The following is a 21,041-nucleotide window of genomic DNA, read 5'->3' on the forward strand; positions in this document are numbered from 1 at the left end:
TGCTTCAAAAGTCGCATGATATGCGAGTATATACGGTAATATCTTACTTGAGCTGCATGTCTAATGGCTGCCAAGTTCCGATGTCTAAGTCCACGAAATAAATGGACGGCAGGATTAGCAAGCCCCGCATCAGAACCACCACTTCCACTACCACCAGCTCCTGTAGATGCTAAATGCTCATCACAAGCTCCTAAAACTTCTTCAGCTGTTACACCCTGTAAAACACGGTCAAGATGACCTGTAAGGAAAACAAACACCATTATATATAAAATACAGTTCAGAAAGTAAGTACTGCATGCATACTACATCAGCATATACTGTAAACAGGCATAATGCTATCACAGAATCTGTAAATTTCCTACTGAAATTTCTATTTCATCCTAAACTGTATACTTGTATAAACCAAAATTAAATGAAGTGACATGAAAACAAATCCAAATATATTTTAAGTACTTGATCAAAGGGAAAAGTTAACCATTTTAACTTTTTTTTAAACAATGAATCATTAATTATCAAATTTGGAACAGATATTCCCAAAAAGAGAGGGAGTTACTGTCTCATCTATAGCCTTATTCTTCTGCAAGCCTCATAATTCAGCAGATAATCTAATCAAGACTGCAAATGTGATTTTATCAATCTAATGTTCCAAGTCTCAAATAAAACACAATCATTACTACTATAGTAGTAATTTCTCTTTGTACCAGAACTAAATTACTCTAATTACCAGTAAACTCATCACTGTTTGTTTTTCCTGATAGCACTTAATAATCCTTTTATCTTTATGGTGAAATATGTGTATTGGCAGCACAACTGCTGCAGTATCCCATTCTTATTTAAATATAACTAGGGTGTTCCAATAACCTTGCCATAGATCTTGAATCCTTATCTTCTATTGTTGCCTAGACAATATAAGCTGTATGTATAAAATGACAAATTTTTAACCAATTTGTATTTTTCATAACTTACAAACCTGAGGGCTTAACATTAGGATATATACTCAGCACCAGCTGGAAACCGGTAAAGTTTAAAATAATTGTGTACGCAAGTGACTATTGGCATTTGTGCTTTGTCACGAGACATGTGGAGCCACCCACATACCCCTCAATAACTCTTGACCCTCTTAGTTATTCTTCCAACCCAGGTTAGTTGATAGAGGGGTAGTTAGAGGTGGGCCTTTCTATGTTAAGACCTCAGGTTTGTAAGTTATGAAAAATACAAATTGGTTAAAAATTTGTCATTTGTTCATATACGAAACAAACCTTCAGTCTTAACATTAGGATAGACTTACTCTTGGTGGGAGGTAAGTACTATTAACCAACTGGGAGTTTGCCACCTTTGATCAGTTTTCTGAATACCAGAATTCTACGAAACAACTGACCTGTATTTCCAAATCTAAGACATATGAATATCATAGAGTCAGACTTCTGGGTTCTAAACAATGTCATAGTTCATTGCATCCGAGGAAGATAAGAAGATCTGTTCTCCTAACAAACCAATTCATCCACTCATGTAGGTTTGTTATCATTCCTCTCCCCCTTGCTAAAGAGAGGAATGTCCTGCTACTGATAGGTATCTTACTGATACTAACCCTAACATATGGCCACTTCACTAACCTGTACCTTGTCCGTTCCAGCTTATGATGGTACTCTCTTCTTACTGCCCTAAGTAAAGAAGGAGACAGAAATTTGAAAAGGAAAGAGGCCAGTTAACTCCTGCATTTCACATTCATACCATCATCTTAGGCAAGATACCAACTGGCCCGCCAGGGGTACTGGATGAGTTACACCATTTGTTGAGCAGCCGCCAAAGGACCCAAGCAAATTGTGTCCAAGGACCTCTGGGCAACCTTATATATATACAGGAAATTGAAAATGTTATTGTTATGATACAATAAAGTTTGTTCATACTTACCTGGCAGATATATATATAGCTGTATTCTCCGAAGTCCGACAGAATTTCAAAACTCCCGGCACATGCAGTGGGCTGCCAGGTGGTTAGTACCCATTCCCGCCGCTGGGAGGCAGGATATTCAGGAATTCATTCCCATTCCATTTGCTATTCAGATTTTTATTCATATCCCACTGTGCCCCGATCTGAGGGGAGGTGGGTGGGTACTTTAATTATATATATCTGCCAGGTAAGTATGAACAAACTTTATTGTATCATAACAATAACATTTTGTTCATGAAACTTACCTGTCAGATATATATATAGCTGAATCCCACCATTGGAGGTGGGAAGGGACAGAATAGAAGGATTAGGAAACACCTCAAGTGCAGATGATTGACATCTTGATTCCTTACCTGTTAGCATAGCTGACTTCTTGATTACTGTCACCGAAGTCTGCTTTTGCTTTACTAGAGTTGCCAACAAGGTAGTGACCTGTGTAGTTGGTGCGCTCTAGATGATCTGTCAACGGGAGCGTGACCACAATGTGACTAGACCATATTGACCATACTGTGAGGGCAACGAAGCTAAAACCACCACCTGACCTAACCTATCGAAGTTAGTCCCATAACTTCTAGGCTAACGAAAGGGAAAGCGCCTCAAGCGACCAACCCTTCAAAGTTAAAAGCACACCTATCCCTTTTCTATAGGATAGGATTCGTGCTGCTTCCTGCCTCCAATAATATTTCTACAGATATGTATGGTCCTAGCGACTCGCAGATCTCATATGTCGTCTTCACATCCCGTCGGGAGTGTGAAGCGAACACAGAGTTGCTTCGCTCAAACGTGGCACTCAGGATATTACTGAGTGTCATGCTCTGTTGAAATGCTTCCGAGGCCGCGCCCTCACCTCGTGAGCATTTACTTTAAAAGGTTTCAAATCTTTGTTCAAACATGACGAATGAGCCTCTTAGTAAAGACTCCTTAAAACAACGCCAGGGCGTTCTTCGACATGGGCAAGTCTGGTCTTTTTACGGAACACCGCAGATTGTCCGAATGACCTCGACTTTCTTTAGTTTTATCAAGATAAAACTTGAGAGTCCCGACAGGGCACAGGACTCTCTGTGGCTCTTGCCCAATAATTTGTGCCATCCCCTTGATCTCCAGGTCTCTGGGCCAAGGGTTAGACGGGTTTTCGTTCTTAGCAAGAACGGAAGACTTAGAGGACACCGAATTATGTCCTCTAAAGCCAAAACCTCTGATGATGGCTAAAACCTCACTAACCATCTTTGCCGCAGCTAGAGTGGTTAGAAAATTAGCCTTTCTGGTTACGTGTATTAAGTTTACAGAAAGGAGAGGTTCGAAATGCTTTGACATCAGGAACTTCAGACTACATCTAAGTTCCATGCCGTAAGCTTCGATCTAAAAATTTTCAAGATTTCCACAGACCTCAAAGATCGTGAAGGGCTTTGTTGTTTGACAGATCCGAATCTCTGAGCCTAGAGGCCGTCAACATATTTCCGTATTCTACAATAGTTGGGACTGCTAGCTTATCCCATACTTCAGACGGAATGGGAAGGCGGTAAAGTAATTCACAGAGGTCAGAGGTGGAAAAAACAGTCATTCTTCCTGCCCTATGTCAGAAACGGCCCACTCCGATTGGTACACTGCAAAATATGCAGCACTGCTTTGCTTTGGCAATGAGACTTGCAATTAATCTTGAAGATCCTCTCGCTTCTTGACAGTCTGAACGCATTCATACTCAGAGCGGAGAGATTTTAGGTACCTCTCGAAGTGAGGCTGTTAGAGTAGACCGATTCTCTCGGGAAGGGTCCTTGGAAAGTGCTCTCTGAAGGACGTGACCTCTGTGAATCCAGCCTCTCGAAGGCCAACATGGGGCGATCAGCGTCTTTCTCACTACCCTCTGACGCCAGCGATTATCTTATTACATTTCCTAAGCTTTTGAATAGGGGAAAAGGGCTAACCAACTATCCCCATTCCATACTATAGGATGGCGTCTATTGCTACCGCTCTCGGATCGAGAATAAGGGCGCAACGTAGAGGAAGCTTCTTCGTCTTCAATATTGCAAAAACTACGAAAGGACGTCCCCAAAGTCTCCACAACTCTCGACATACTTCTAAGCGAGGATTACTCAAACGTCAGTAGTTGCTGCCGTCGATCGAGAAGATCCGCACGGACGTGCAATCGTGTAACGAACCTCTTAAGGATCGTTACGTTCCGTGCCTATGCCGATAACCATCTCTCTTTTCTTGGGATATGAGAGAGCTGCGGAATTATCTGAGATGATTTGGACCACTCGACCAAAACCTCACTCTTCGAGGAACTGGAGAGCCAACCAAATTGCTTCCAATTCTTTTAGATTATGTGCCAGGACCTCTGTCCGGATGCCTGGCTCCCTCTCAGTATCACCTGAGGTGATCCTTAACCCATTGAGAGACGTTTAGAATTATCTCTAGATCTTTGATGTTATTTCAGTTCTCCTGTAGGAAAAACTGTAGAGGTCTGAATTGCAGTCTATTCAGGGAAACAAGCTTCTCCAGCGAGGAAATGGTCCCCAGCAGACTCATCCATTCCCTCACTAAGCATGCTTCCTTCCCTAATAAGGCTGCGCTTTGCATAAGCAGGAGAGCATTATTATAGTGCTATGCTGCGGTAGACGTACAGAATTCTGTTACAGTGCGGTAAGCAGCGCCGAACATGTCTAAGAGATATCTCTGTTGAAAATTTCTTAGCAAAAGGAAGTCGTTTATTCATGATTACCAGAAATCCCCTCAACCCGAGGCGAAAGTCATGATTGTAGGGCAGAGATACGGTTCGTAAATCAATCCCGCGGGAGAGAGAGACGTAACCGACTGAGCAGTACAACGAGCTACCTAACACTGAATTGGTGACAGTGTGAGACACTGTGACAGTTACAGGCAGCTTATGTTCACCTTCTCGCAGTCTTATGCCGAGTTGCCAGCTATTCTATTCATCTAAGGAATAGATTTTCCATTAATTGAACAGAAACTCTCAAGTTGGCATATTTAAGCGAAACAGAATTCGCTAATACAGAAGCTGATTTTGTGTTGTCGTAACATTACGCTTAATTAACCAAATGTTAAATCGGAAACTCCTGGAAAGTTGCCGGGAGTACCGATTAAATATACTGCGTCATCCACAATGACAGCAACCTCTCGTTTCGCACTATTCTGCCTGAGTTACCAGCTACTCTCTCTACGAAGGAATATGGTTTTCGGTTACTATTATCATCATAAGAAAATTCTCAAGCAGGCATATTTAAGCGAAACATAATTCGCTACATGCAGAAGCTGAGTTGGTGTTGTTGTAACAATACCTTCAAGCATTGTCCTTACACCGGAAACTCCTGGAAGTTTGCAGGACGGACCGATTAAATACATTAAAATATACAGTCCTTTCGGTTGCCATCTGTAGAGGTAACTACGATATCGTATATGACTTGAACTTTACATTAGTAATATGACGCGAAGATAAAATACATAAGTATTGTAGTCACTTGAACATCTAATTCTCTACTACATTCTTTCCTCGACGAGGAAGAGAGAGAGAATGGAAATCGACTGTCTTCATTCTCTTTGCCAAGAAAAGGAATAATATTATTCAAATGGAAATCCTCAAGTGAGAACCGAAGATCGAAAAGGAAAGTTCAAGCTTCTTATGATATTTGACATAAGACTTCATGGACGTAGTCTTAAGTCTTTTTCCTGGATGAGCCTCTGACTAATGAATGAGAGCTCTTTCGAAATTTTGTTACTTATCCGCTTATGCGATAAAATGTTATTAAGAACTTTGTCAATGAGAACTAACCCAATTGCATGACGGAAGTAATCCAGGAATTCGAGCATATAGCCTTCCCGATTCCCGCAGAAATCGAGGAAGGGGCAGGATTCCTGATTAGAGACTGGGCTTACGACAGGAAGGACCTTAATGTTCCCCTTCGGCAGCGCAATCCCGAAAGCAGACGAGGCGTTTTATGACACCGAAATCTGCTTACAGTTTTCCTGGAATTCATCAAGTGATGGATTCTATTGAACGCTCCCTTCGTAGAAAGCGAAGTAGATCTTGACGAGACCAAACTCCTTCCACTATTCGACGACGCCTCTTGAAGAGTGTTCTTGGCAGGAATCCTGCCTAACGTCTTGATGCGTAGGACGCCTATCGTTCTGAAGAACGTCCTGGCAAGTGCTCTACCGAGCGTCATGACGTGTAGGATGCCGAGCGTCTTCAAAAGCGTCCTCGCTAAGCGTCCTGGCGAGCGTCCTCTGCTAGCGTCCTGGCGAGCGTCCAGATGTGTAAGACATCGAGCGTCTTCCAAAAAGCTTATCAATGTTTATGACGTCGAGCGTCTTCTGAAAGGCCACCCGAAAAGCGTCCTGGAGAGCCGCACGCTGCTCCTGAAGTGTGAGAGCACTATAGGAAGACGTAAGGCTATCGTCTCCAAGACGGCCTTAAAGACTTTCGTTACCTTCTAACAAAGACGGTGGCCGCCTGTGCAACATCTTGCGTCTTAGTAATGCAAATGAACATATCCAGACACGCGCTCAAAAAAGGAACGCCGAGCGTTCCGAAAGGCATCGTCGCGAGGTGCTTGCCGAACGTTCCTGATTGCATTCTTTGAGCGTCTTGAAGAGCGTCCGGAATAGAAGAGCGACGAACATCAAGGGAAGCGTCATAGTGAAGTGACGTGCGTCAACACGAGTAACTTGAGAGGCTTCCTGGCGAGGGAGAGCCGCTCATGAAACGCGAGCGTCCTAAGCATAAGTACGGTGATCGTCATCAGGACGAGTCTTAAGGACGTTCGCCACTCTTGACAAAAACGACGGCCGGCTGTGCGACATCTTGCGTCTTTGTCACGCTCATCGACACTGCAGAAGGGCATTTAAAAGGGACGCCTGTGTGTTCTTGGGTATGAGGAATTCTTTGCCCTTCTCCTGTCGAAAACTAGGATAGTCTGTCCAGTGTCATCTCTGTCCGCTGACAGAGCGTCCCTTAGGGACGAGTAAGATGCGTCTTGGCGAGCTGTTTGACTATGCAAATCAGCTTGCCGGACGTCAGCTTATGAGCTTGAACAATATCCCGTTTCGTAGTAAAGCGAACGTCACATAACGTATACATAGCGCCATGAGGGGAGGAGGAAACCTTAGCCGATGACAAATAAGACCTCCTTGGAGCGTCCACCAAATTGGCGAAATCTCCTTGAGAAGAAGACGGTGCTTTCAATCCTGCTTCTTCTCCTGTTTCGTACCAGATACCAGCTCTCCCTTTCAGTCTAGATGGAGGAAGTGCAAACGAAGTCTTCCCTTTAACCTTCCTTGAATCCATCCAATCCTGGACTCTCTTAAACGCTCTCTTCGCAGAGAGCGAAGTGGCCATCTTAACGAAGCCAGGGGCCTTCCTGGCCTTCGATGAGGCAAATTGTGAAGGTGGAGCGTCTTGGAAAGCAAGAAAAACAATCCTTGCTACAAGAGTAAAGACGTTCCTTCCTCTCGATAGAGCGTTGAATGTCTCGAAAGGCGTCCTTGTGAGGGTCCTGCCTTAAGGAAATTTTTAATCTCTTGACCAAGACGACAGCCGCCTGTGCGAACATTTTGCGTCTTTGTCACGCTTATCGATATTAAGTCAAGCTGAAGGGACGCCAGATCAGTACTCTGACGCTCCCTCCTGACGAGAGAGAGGTCGTGAAGCATCCTCTTCTCTGAAGCTTCTTTTTTAGAGGGCGCGAGTCCTTTCGAGAGCTCCACCTTGCGGGGAGGACGCCTCAGGAGGACGAGAAGCAATCTTTCATGATTCGTGCACGTGCACGATCTTTGGCAGCCTTATCCGGCCGAAGGGACGCCAGATCGGTGGGGGGGGGGTTCCCGTAACCCTCCTTCGGTTTTCAACTTGCCCCCTGGTCCTGGCAGTACCGACAGAGGTTTAGACCTAGAGGCGTTATAGGGACCGATCTGACGCCCCTCCACAACACTAGGGGCAAAATCAACATCACTACACTCACAACACTGATTGGAGAGCGAGCACTTTTTCAAGCTTACTTGATGTATCCACCATAATAGAAAGGGCATTACTTCTCACAGAACTTCCTCTAGGCCCGTAAGCCATACCACAGGGTTAGGCAAAATAAAGTCTACTGGAGGTTAGTAGGTTCATTATCCTAACTTCTGTTACTGTGGAGGAAGACCTCCTGATTCTATCACGCTCTAATTTGCGTACATACGAATCATACGTCTCTTTCGGAATCAGTCAACATTACACTAATTACATTGATCTCTCAACAAAGAAAAACATGTAAACGTCATGTATACTAAGCGAGTGTCTACCGAAGGTTTCGGTAGCCTCCCCTTACCCGTTGCAGACAACAAAGTCTGAAACTAGGCTAACTAGATTCAGACATCATATGCAATGAAAAAATTTAAATTAATTTATGATAGCGTATGCCTAGCCACAAATCCAAGTCAATCATTCAAAAAAAATAAGTAGGATACTTAAGCGGCTAATGAAGTTTCAAAATCCTAGGCGGAGGTAATGGAAACAGGTGTTTTCACTACCGCGACAGAGAAAAATCTGAATAGAAAATGGGAATGATTCCTGATATCCGCCTCCCAGCGGCGGGAATGGGTACTAACCACCTGGCCGCCCACTGCGTGTGCCGGGAGTTTTGAAATTCTGTCGGACTTCGGAGAATACAGCTATATATATATCTGACAGGTAAGTTTCATGAACAAAGTGTTTTTTCATAACAAAGAACCCACTCTCAAATTTCAATGAACAGACAGACACCTTAACATTGCTCAATTTTGAGCTTCGATACAGTCACAGACCAACTGTCACAATCATTTTAACAGATATGTTCTTAAATGCCAGAAGGCCCATATTCCTCTGATGACCTTCTCTTCTGTATAACCTCATTGGTACAACTTGACAAACAAGGAGTTGGCCTGAATGATCGCCTCTGTTTGGCCTGTTCCTTTACGTCTACCACCTTTATGTTCTAGGTGACGTAGTTCTTTCTATAACCACAGAGTACTTTGACAAGTCAAAGCCAGCCCTGCTGAAGGTCCCTCACACATACTCCCACCATACTGAGCGTGACTAAGAAAGGTACCTGTCATCATGACCTGTGCTGCATTGACTCATTACCCTGGATTCTGGGGCAAATTGGAACTGATGTTCCAATCTACTTTTGAGTCTACGTAAAAAACCTGGTTATTGAGTACTCCCACTCTACCAAGGTCAGAGGAAGACCCCCATCCACAGTCAGTTTCCTGTAATGTGACTGGTGTGTGCGCCTGGTGGTAATCCATCAAGTCTACTCTGATACAGAGTATGTTTTCACTTATCAGATTGGAGTTCTTATGTGCCCCAGCCAGTTCACTGCACCTAATTCATCTGAAGATTACTCAGTGTGAAGTGATATTCACATGCCCAATCACCAGTCCAATGTATATCACCATACATGTAATTACCGAGGGACTTCCCTCTGTTCTGACAACCTCTCCACCAGATCATTGTCTACTGACCGAATGCCTTTAATGGACAGAAACCTCCACTATACAGGCAGTCATGGCCAAAGAGTCATTCTGTATATGTGAGCTAACAACCTTTAGAGTCGTGTTACACCCGAGGTGACACTCTACACCCAAAATCTTGAAACTATTAGTTCAAAAAGGGATACTGTGCAACCTCCAGACCTTGAGATATTAATTCTACCTATCGGTGGTGCCTCTTCCCCACGCGAACCTGGTAGCGATGATTGTGCTACGATAAACTTTATCAGTCACTCATCCTGGGTGCTCCTTAATTACTGGAACCCATCCTTCCGTTCGGTACATGGAGGAACATGTAGAACCTAGAGTTTGCGTAACCTCCAGGTTGTTCCAGTATAGCAAATGGAATCCTCAGGCTCCTCGAAGGGTGAAACCCCTGAGACAGCTCTTACATGGTTTTTCCATTACACGAGTTCCTCTCTGGATGAGTGGTTTGTGCACTCATCTGCCAAACTGATGGTCCGAGGGCCAACTCCCATCTCAGCCAACGTGGAATCAGACACACTTATTTCTGGTGATAGAAATTAATCTATCGATATAGTGCGGTTCGGATCCCACAATAAGCTGCAGGTCCCGTTGCTAGGTAACCAATTGGTTCCTAGCCACGTAAAAAATATCAGATCCTTCAGGCCAGCCCTCATTCCTAGGAGAGCTATTAAACAGCTCAGTGTTTTTGTAAAAACTAAGATACACTTAAAATCTCCAATTATATGGACTATATCATAGGAAAAACCCCAAGAGAATGTCCTATGATAATATATTCTATTCAGACACGTCTTAATTATCCTCCTCTCCAAGGAATTAATCTGTTAACAGGACATGGCTCATTTTTCCACAAGTAATGTTACTTCCCAACCACGAAACACCTTATGCGGTGACCTGTTACAATATACGGGCATATGTTCCACATGCTACCCTCCAAAGGGAAATCCTATATTGCCAGAAACCATCATGGTGCTATTCTTGAGTAACCTAGCCCCGTCACTTCACCCCAACTCACTCTTGAAGAATGGAAAACTCCCCACCTTCCCCTTCCGGATATGATGAGGTTCTAATGCCTTGCTCTGGCTAACTGAAGCTCGAACTCTCTATGTTAGGTTCATGACTTCAATATAGAAACTAGACCAGTATGGAAGAGACCCATTTGCAGATTCTAGCTTAACCTAGCCAACAACCACTTGGACTAGTCTTCCAATTAGGCTAGGACCCTGGTTTGCTTAGGTTAGGCTATGTTAACTCTTCCCATTAGGCTAGGCTAACTCCTCCATCACTTAGGGTAGGTTAAGTCCATCAGAGATGTACTCTTAACTAGGCTAGGCTAGTATAGACTAGCTTAATCTAGAAACTAAATGAGTTAGGTTAGGGTAAAGTCATTCTAGAAAGATTGGGCTATACATGCTAGGCTACAACCACAACCTTCTAAACTGAGGTGGTAAAAGTGTTTCGAATGGGTAGCCTAGGCACTAGCCTATGCTCGGCTATACTTATAACCTTACTAATTCACCAAATCTAAGATAGTAAAGGCATGTTCAAGCAGCCAGACCATGTTAAGTCATCAACCCACTGTTAAGCTAAGTACATGTACGACATGTATGTTGGAACCATCTAACCTATGAGTTAGGCTAAGCAGACCAGGCTAAGCTAACTAAGAATTGTACCACTCAGACTAATCTAAGATAGTAAATGCAGGTTCAAAAACTAAACCGCAACCATTACCTAGTCCAAGCCAGCACATGCATACCCAAACCAGTTAGTTCGGAGAGTCTAAGCTAAGAACTACTACTCAGATTAACTAAGATAGTAGCAGTAGACTCGGACTGGCTGGAATAGGCTACGAATATAACCACTTGTTAGGCTAAAAGGTAAGACCCAATTAGCCTGGCTATAGCATCTTTGGTTAAGAGTGCCCTATTTAAGCTTGGCTACCTTAAGTGGCGAAAGAAAGACGTTCACCTTTCCCTTTCGACTTAAGTTTCCATGCGATTTCATTAAGAAGAATGGTTCTACAGTACTTTCGAAGGAACCAATCTTTTGATTAACTTTAACTACTTGTGTAAGAGTCAAAGTGTTTGGTCAATATTCTTATTGGAAGAAACCAGATTATACCAACAAGTATATAAAACATGAGAATTCTTCTTACCTCTAAAGGTTTGAAGTTCTCTGGGGTCAACCCAAAGTATGCTAATTCCCACCATTCAGGCTGTATACGATTACTAAGAGGTATCCATATCCTTCCATCAATCCGTGCATTTTAGGTGTTGTAAAACGGACTCTACATGACTTGAACAAGATAATTCATACACTTTCGTATCCTTTTTCAAACCAAACACCATGTCAATCCCCAGGGGATGCATGCTGGCAGGTGTCTCCGTGCTCCCAAAAAGGTTATTGAATTGACTAATCAAATCAATCACCTCTGCATACGAAGCCAGAAACTCTTTGTTTTCTCTTTCCTTCAATTCTAACGCACTGTGTTCAGCCACAGGAGACGTTAACTCACTCCTACCCTCTGACAGACGTCCGGGTGCGTCATGGCCGTCCGACCATAAGGCTGCAGCATCTTTGATCTTTAATGGACACTGATGGCTCGATCTCGAATAGTCAGTAGGATTTGAGAAGGTATCTATTTGCAATACTATATACAAATATGAGAGCAATTTTATCATATTGCATTACTCTGACATCTAGAGTCCATGGAAAACGTTTGTAAAAGCATCGGCATATGTATCAAGTTCACCAACGGCATTGTAGTCTCTCTTAGACTCTTTGTAGTCACCACTGGCAACTCCGCGTCGGCCGCTAGCCCAGCGACCGTTGACGCTTTCGATCGTTCGGACTCTTGTAAACGGCTTAGTCCACTTGCTTTGAGCTTACCAGCTACTGGCTTCTTGACTTTCTTGCTGATTGGGCTGTGACAGTCCTGGTTCGAAGATGAAGAAGAATTAACTCTTCTCCTCTTGTCCCGAGGATCAGTCATGAAATCCCGTATCCTCCCAAGCTTGACTGTCACCATCTAGAGGAAGAAGATGAATCACGCCTTTTCTTTTTGTCTTTCTTAGCAATTTTCACCTCTAGATGATCTTATTTATTCTTCATAACTGTGTGTACCAATGAGTCAGAAAGCGTATGTGGTTCCGGAGTTAGCGAAGTAAATCGAGAATCAGTAGGCTGTGACGTCATGACTACCGCCATTTTGCAAGCAGTTTTGGCTATGACGTCATCACGCTTGATGGAAGCGTGAGGCTGTAGATGGTACTCTTGCAGCCAAGATCAAGAGACCCAACCTTCTGTGGCATTTCTACTTTACAAGGATGTGACAGACCTGGCTCAAAGATGAAGAAGAAATTATTCTTCTCCTCTTGGCACGAGGATCAGTCACGAAGTCCCTGATTCTAGCCTTTTCCAACTCTTCACAGCAGCCACACTAGACTAAGCTTCCATCATTCACTTGTTCGACAATTACAACTACTTCTTGTGCTTTCATATAATAGGGATGTAACAATCCTGGCTCGAAGATGAAGAAGAAACTTCTCCTCTTGGCTCGAGGATCAGCTACGAAGTCCCTATCCTTCCAGGATTGGCAGGAGAACGCACTGACGTCAAAGCCAGTCACCTAGGCTTGTTGACGCCTAAGTGGAAGGATACAGAGGAAAGACTTGTGTCTTTTCCATTTTGTGACTTATATCTCCTAACGCTTGTAATTTCTCTCAAAAACAATGTGCATTAAAAATCTCCAAATCTGAAAGCATAGTTGTAAAGTACTCTTGTACCTCAAAATGAAAATGGAAGCATGTCTTCGTGTAGGCCGCAGCTGTGAAGTGACGTCATGGCGGTCGCCATGTTTATGACATCACTGAGCATCTCGAATGCGAAGCCACCACCCTACCAGAAGTGCAAGGCTGTTGATGTTATTCTTGTAGGCATAGCAACCTGACATTAAAGTCTGCCGTGTTGCACTATGTTTCTTTACAGATGGCGATGCATCCGACCGCCATTCAGTGCACATCAGGAAAAAAGGGGCATCCATCACGTGGGACCCTGGATGGCCACACAACGTTATACAGCAAACCAACTGTCCTCCTTGGGTTGGTTCTCCTGATAAGCCTAACGCCGACCGCACACATGCATCATCTCTACCCACGTACTATCTGGAACGAAAACAAGATGTCGATGCACACCTCTCCCCGCAGGGAAAGGAGCACAATTAGTCATAATTACTTCCCAAAGCACATCCAGATACAACAAAGCTTTGGATTTACAGGCAATCCATATGAATATGTGATATTCCAAAGCACAGGTAACGAATTAACTGTACCTTAAAAGTTTCTGTGCTCACACCGTACTGGTCCTGGCTTGAAGCACCTACGACTTACTATACGATGAGTACCTCGACATTGAAATCGTCGAAGAAAACATCAGGGCATTTATCTGCTTCTTGCAATACCCAGGAAGTCTCGCAGCATGAGAAGGCTTCATGTTCACATACTCGGGAATTCCAAACAGCAAATTGAAAACAACAGGGGGCAAACTAAACCGGCTTTAAAAGGACGGAGCAAGGCACGTCCTCTCTTAAAGGCGGTAAGAAAATAACTAACAGGGTCACGAGTTAATGAGGGGTATGTGGGTGGGTCCACATGTCTCGTGACAAAGCACAGATGCCAATAGTCCCTTGCATACACAATTATTTTAAACTTTACCGGTTTCCAGCTGGCGCTGAGTATTTATCCTAATGTTAAGACCGAAGGTATGTTTCGTATATGAACAAAGTTTAATTTAACAACACTGGTAACATCAAACGGGACAGAGTTAGTTGGCAAGTAACAATAACTAAATGCTACATTTTCAAGACAGTTTCTCTACCAGCTGGCATAAACTACCTGTATAAGAGCAGCATGAAACACTGTATATGAAAGAAAGATAAAACTGTAAAATCAAAGTGCTCTTACCAGTTTCCATTTGCCAGACATAGACAGAGCCATCTTGTGTTGCAACAATAAGAAAGTCATGTTCTGGTCGCCACTTCACTGTGCTCACTGGATATAAGTGCTTAGATGCTAGCAAAACAAGTTTTCGTTCCTTAATGCTGAGTAACGCAACGCTGTGATCTTCTGATACACTACAAATGCAATTCTGGATGCGAGGCTGCAAAAAGGAAGCAGTTTTAGATATAAAGACAAATCTAAGTAACATAAGTTCATAAGTAACCTTTATACAAAACACATGAGAGTGAGAACCATCACATATGGGAGACTTACCATACATGTTGGTGGTGGCACTAATAGTTGCAAGATTTGCCCAGCTTGAACAACAAATCGATGAACCAAATTGCCCGTGTACATGTCCCAAACATTGATAGAAAAATCAATACCACCAGAAACCAAATGAGACATGTCATAACGTGGACTTTCACCATGAGGATACAAAAGACAATTGACTCGTCCCTGATGGCCACGCAATACCATTGGTTGAGCCCAATCTGCAACAAAGTAAAAAAAACTCAAAATAATTTAAACTTTATTGTGATAAAAAACATGTTAAACATCTGTTTCCTTTCATTTCGAAGTAATTCTTTGCTTTCAGTTACTTAGAATGTCTTGAACTGTGGTTAAATGTAATGTGCTTCATCAGTGTTTGCCTATCTTGACCCAATAGTTAAGTACATTGAGTTTTCTTAATTTACAATATCCTTGTTATATCAAATAAAAATGTACTGTATACACAATACAAAAGTAATATTATTTTATATGCCAAATAATATAATAAATTGGTATCATAACATTTAAATTCAAATACCCTTGCCTGGAGCAGACTTGAACAAAAAACTTTCAACAACTGAAACATAATATACATCATTGTGATGTTAAAGCAAATAAAAACTAAATCAAAAGGCAGTAACACAAAAATTACAGGCTTACTGTGGTAATGATGATGTTTGCCATGCAAGAGATGTAGCATAATAGTTTCTGTGGCAGGTACGAGAATAATTGACCCATCATCACGACCACATGCGAGTCGTCCTTGAAGCGGTAAGAATAAACTTGCTGTAATTCTTGGAGGGTGTTTTTCACCTTCCAACTGGTCTAAAACACCTGGAAAACAATTAATACAAAGACATTCAAACACACATGAGAAGGTATAAGGTACTGAAACCACAGAAAACAATTTACTCAGATTTAGAGTCAGAAATTACAGAATACATATATACTAATCATCTTTAATCAAATATCCTACAGAGGAATGGTATAGAATTATAAAGAAAATTATTATTAAGAGTGTAAATTCTGAATATGGTATCCCAGGTTACCAACAATATTTCACCATCACTCCATCTTGCTACATTATTAAGCTATGATACAATTACATATGTATATTTCATAATATGAAAGAAAATTAGTGTATTTATTTTTGCAGATATCACTTATTTGAATGTGAGCATGTAATAAAAATTCTCTTGTTATAAAATACTCATACACTGGTACTGTATCTAGAAAATAACCTAATACCTAAGTCATGACATACCTATTGGAGGTGGTGTCATTGCTGCCCAAGCTTTCATTATGGAACAATTTAATGTCGGTGTAAAGATGAGTGCTTTAAAGGGTTGAACCTGCTTAATTTGCATTAACTGATTATCAGACACATCTGCTAACCGCCACAACATCACCTTTTAAAAAAAAATTAAAACGAGTTAGTATGCCTTGGCGTCTTTAACATAAAATAAAATAGTAAAGAATTGGCAATTATACAAAAGAACAACTTCATGAATATGTAAACTCAGTTCGCTGAAAAAGAAGACATTATGCATGAAGATCTACTTTTGAAAATCAACTCCAGAAGAAGCATTACTATACATAGTCGTATGCTTACCATGTTTACATACTCCCAACAGGCATCTTTTTGATAACCTACTCATGACCTCTTCTTACTCCACAACTTTGCACATGTATCACTTGTTCTGTCTACAAGTTCAATCACTATGCCATCCAATTAAATACCAAATAGCCATGCAAATTCCACACTTGTCTTATCCCCTTTCACACTGAAGCAGTTACTCTCAAGTCTACAGATCCCAACACAAGATTCACATTTGTTATAAAATCTTCTGTTTTTAACAAATAACGCACCTTCAAATACATCTCAATTACCTGTACACTGAATCTAATACATCTAAATTAACTGTACACTGAATCTCAAATTCTATCTTAAGCTTTAGTTAGATCACTGTATACTATGGACAAGTATTCTCCTTTACTCTTAAATTTCTCTAAAAAGAAAAGGAAAAAGAAAAATTCAAAACTGCATCCCTATAGCCTCTTCCTAGTTAAAACCCACAGAGCTTTTCCTCAATTAATCCTTAACTTTTTCAACAAAAACCTTACCTTACGCATTTACACTATACTACTTAGTAATGATATGCCTTTATACTTCTAACACTCACCTCCAGCATCTCTCCCCTTTTACAGCAGCACAATCATTCCTCTCATACATTTCCTTGGAACTTTCATTCTCACAGACTTATACTTTACACACCCAGAGCAGCTAAACAGTTACGATATAGTATGTACCTTATATACTACAGTATACTTTATTCTATTAAAAAATTTTCAAAATAAAAGGGTACAACAATGTACTTACTTGGCCCTCACAGTCTCCTCGCAGTAGAAGTTTTTCTGCTCCATTGTTAACAGGGATGGTTAGGAATTGCCATGCTGGAGCATTGACTAATTTCTGAAATAGAGAAAAACTTTAATACTGTACTAATTCAACTGAAAAAGTTTTGACACCCCCAAATGAAAAGATACATACTTTCCTCTGCAAGTAATCATGCCAGATTAAAGAGCAAAATTTAAAAATATCATAATTTCTTTCAGAAAATTTGTTTATAAAATGTTACAATAATTTAACAAACATGAAAATACTGTAAAAAAATTATAAAATTATTCCTTTAATCCTAATTTAGGGTAAAACTGTAATAGTTTTTAAAAATATTTTCATCTGAGCAGCTCCAAAACATTATGAAAATACACTAAATGTACAGACTTACAAATGTCAAAACCAACATAAAACAAAAATAAAATAATATGGCCCACGACTATGGTCATTAACTGGTGTAACAAATAAACATAATACGTAAGATAACTAACAAATACAGTAGTACCTCAGGATACGAAATTAATCCGTTCCGAAGTGGCCTTTGTAACCTGATTTTTTCATACCTTGAACCACATTTTACAATTGTTGGTTGCCGTGAAGAGTTAGGTTCCAAGCCCTACAAAAACACCAAAGAATTTTTTTAAATTTTATAATAAATATATCTCTTAAAATTGAACAAATAAACAATGAAATACAACAATTTGGACCATTCAATACCTAACATAACTTTTATTGTAGTACGTACCTGTAAATAAAATGTATTAGTGACATGGTACAAGAAATACTTTACGTACATGTACGTACATATGTAGTAAAATGTGGAACCTAACCTTACCTTTCAAGTGAGGCGATCTCCGAAAGTGGTGACAGAGGAGGACAAATGGCAGAAAACATGAACACTTAACTTTACGAAACACATTAAAAAATGGCATGGCAGAAAAGATTAACACTAAACTTTACGAAACACATTAAAAAATGGCATGGCATAAAAGATTAACACTAAACTTTACGAAACACATTAACAAATGGCAGAAAACATTAACACTTCTTGATTATCTCCATCTTCGTTCTCCATAGAAAGCATCCTCTTCTTTCCATGAACTTCAGCAACATTCTTGGGACCAATGGCTAATAATGTAAGTAATTAAGTTCACACACAACACGATAAAGTAACTTACTGTACAACAAAAGCAAGATCACTAACACGAATTTACGTTAACAAACGAAATACGTATATGTGAAGGAACGAATTCCAGTGTTTACGATAACACTGCAGCAAAAAAATGGTCAAGGAACGCCTTTACATAGAGGCATGATGCTGACCAATAGGAGGGCAGGATTTTATGGCAGTGACTAGCATCAGGAACCAATGGGAGAGCGGGAGGATGGTGGCGAATCTACTCAGTTGGTGGCACGCGAGTTTTAAAATTGTTCTCGGTGGTCTGGGCGAATCTCGGGACATTACAGTAACACCTTTTCGTAACCTGAATTATTTTCGTATGCTGAGGCAAAAAAAATCTTCGTCTTTGCTTTTGTAGCTTGAATTTTTCGTAAGTTGGGACTTTCGTATGTCGAGGTTCAACTGTACTTTCAACCAAGAACAAGAGACTTTGTTCAATCACTTTGCCAACCATGGTAAAAAAAAAAAAAAAAAAAAAAAAAAAAAAAAAGTGATGCTGAGTGCCACTATTCCTATCTTTTCACCAGAATATCAACTTGAAAATAAAAATACAAACTAGGTCACTATAAATGCATTAACATGATTTTAAACAAATCTGGTAATGATATCTAATGAGATTATTACACGTGTAAGGCCAATACTAGCATAAGCTTATCTGAACTGGCTGTCAACAGTGACATATAAAACACCTAACAATGATAAAATATCCTATGGAAAAACACAATATACAAACCTACATATAAACTTTTCATTACCTCTTCTGTTGTAGGCTGGATAACTCCATATTTAACAGGATTGTCATTCTCTGCTTGTTTGTTGTGAAACGCTCGGCTTTCAACAATACAACTAAAACAAAGAAAAAATTATTGCATTAAAATAATGTTAAAAAACTATATACAGAACACATAATCCATTTGATTCCTAAGAGCTAAATCCAATGTTTCTTACGCAGCCAAAAAAGTACTGAGAACTATTAAAAATAACCAAAACAGAGCCTGAAATTTCTAACATAAAAAGTCATTTCATTTTACTAACACATCTACTAAAGTAATACTAAGAGAAAAATATCCAGTATACACAGTACAATAAAGTCTTACTGTGCTCATACAATCTTACGTATTGCAAAAATCGATGCTACCTTTGGTGCACCTCATCAAAACCTAATTCATACAAAAAATAAGAAAACCACTACTCTGAACAAAACAACTCCTACAATGGTGTAACAGAGAAACATTTTCATGAATAAAGTACATGATATAAGACAAGGACAAAATTTATTATACAATACTAAAAAAAACAATTTACTACAGCTAAAAATGAGAATATTAAGAATCACAAAAAGCATCTACAATTATTTAGGCTGGAAGAGGAAGGTAAAGTTAATATATACAACAGGGAATGATACAGTGACATACATCTGACATCAAATGCAGCCTTAATTAAAACCTTCAAAACCAAATGATCAGAGCAAATAATAATAATTACCTCTTTTCTTGAAAAAAAATTATAAATGTATAGTATATACAAATATATATGTATATATATAAATATATATATATAATATATATATATATATCTATAATAATAACATATATTAAATATATATAGAATACATATATATATGTATTATATATATTATATTATATTATATCTATTTATAATATATATATATTTAATTATTATAAAATAATTATAATATATATATAATATACATATATTACATATATATATGTATATATATATAATATACATATATATACACACACATATATATATATATATATATACATATACTATACATATACATATACATATATATATATATATATATATATATATATATATATATATATATATATATATATATATATATATATATATATATATATATATATATATATTATATATATATATATATATATATATATATATATATATATATATATTATATATATATATATATATATATATAATATATATATATATATATATATATATATATATATATATATATATATATATAATATATATATATATATATACAGTGGACCCCATGTATTCGCGTTCTCCGGATTCGCGGACTCACACATTCGCGGATTTCTCTCGGGAACGTTTCCCCGCATTATTCGCAGAAAATTCGCACATTCGCGGTATTTTTCTATGAGATATATCCACAAATTCCTAGTATTTTTGAACAATTTCATATAAAATGCACTTTTTGTAAAAAAACTATTAAAAAAACCAACTATGAACATTTTTAGTGGGTTTTTCTTGAGTTTTAACTAACAATATAAGCTCTTTTAAGTGGTTTTATAGGGGTTCCAAACATTCGCAGGTTCTAACTATTCACGGGGGGGGGGTCTGGTCCTTTGCGAATAAGGGGGGACCACTGTATATATATATATCCTTAATTCCACAGTAAAAAAGCAGTCAAATACTAGGGACTTGGAACAAGTGCTTTTGTAGCACATTACGTATACATTTTCAAGTTCAAACTGAAAATAATAGAAGTTGACGGACCTTTATATACAAAAACAGAAAGGGGGCTAGGGTTACAATTTTTTGTAATCTTGGCAGTGTGTTCTTTAAGCAAAAGAGACAAGGAGAGAGGATCATGGGATAATCCAGGATAGAGATTAAAATTCCTTATTGATGTGGCTTCAATACAAATGGATTCCAACAAATTCCTTTTTAAAGTGTATTTTATGGCCATGAGAGATTATCAGTTACACTG

General features: G+C 39.5%; 1 protein-coding gene across 8 annotated transcripts in view; it reads right to left on the reverse strand.

The window, feature by feature from the left end:
* LOC135208575 (WD repeat-containing protein 7-like) overlaps positions 1–21,041 on the reverse strand; it is a 263,777-nt gene that overhangs the window by 171,856 nt on the left and 70,880 nt on the right. For all 8 annotated transcript variants that reach the window (XM_064240911.1, XM_064240915.1, XM_064240914.1 and 5 more), the window contains 7 exons: positions 19,063–19,153; positions 17,110–17,202; positions 15,994–16,138; positions 15,390–15,563; positions 14,730–14,950; positions 14,421–14,616; positions 48–238 (listed from right to left, as the gene is read on the reverse strand). In XM_064240911.1, the coding sequence (XP_064096981.1) occupies positions 48–238; positions 14,421–14,616; positions 14,730–14,950; positions 15,390–15,563; positions 15,994–16,138; positions 17,110–17,202; positions 19,063–19,153 (1,111 nt within the window). The remainder of the gene's footprint in view (positions 1–47; positions 239–14,420; positions 14,617–14,729; positions 14,951–15,389; positions 15,564–15,993; positions 16,139–17,109; positions 17,203–19,062; positions 19,154–21,041) is intronic.

The sequence above is a fragment of the Macrobrachium nipponense genome, chromosome 35 (assembly GCF_015104395.2).
Source record: "Macrobrachium nipponense isolate FS-2020 chromosome 35, ASM1510439v2, whole genome shotgun sequence".
NCBI lineage: Eukaryota > Metazoa > Arthropoda > Malacostraca > Decapoda > Palaemonidae > Macrobrachium > Macrobrachium nipponense.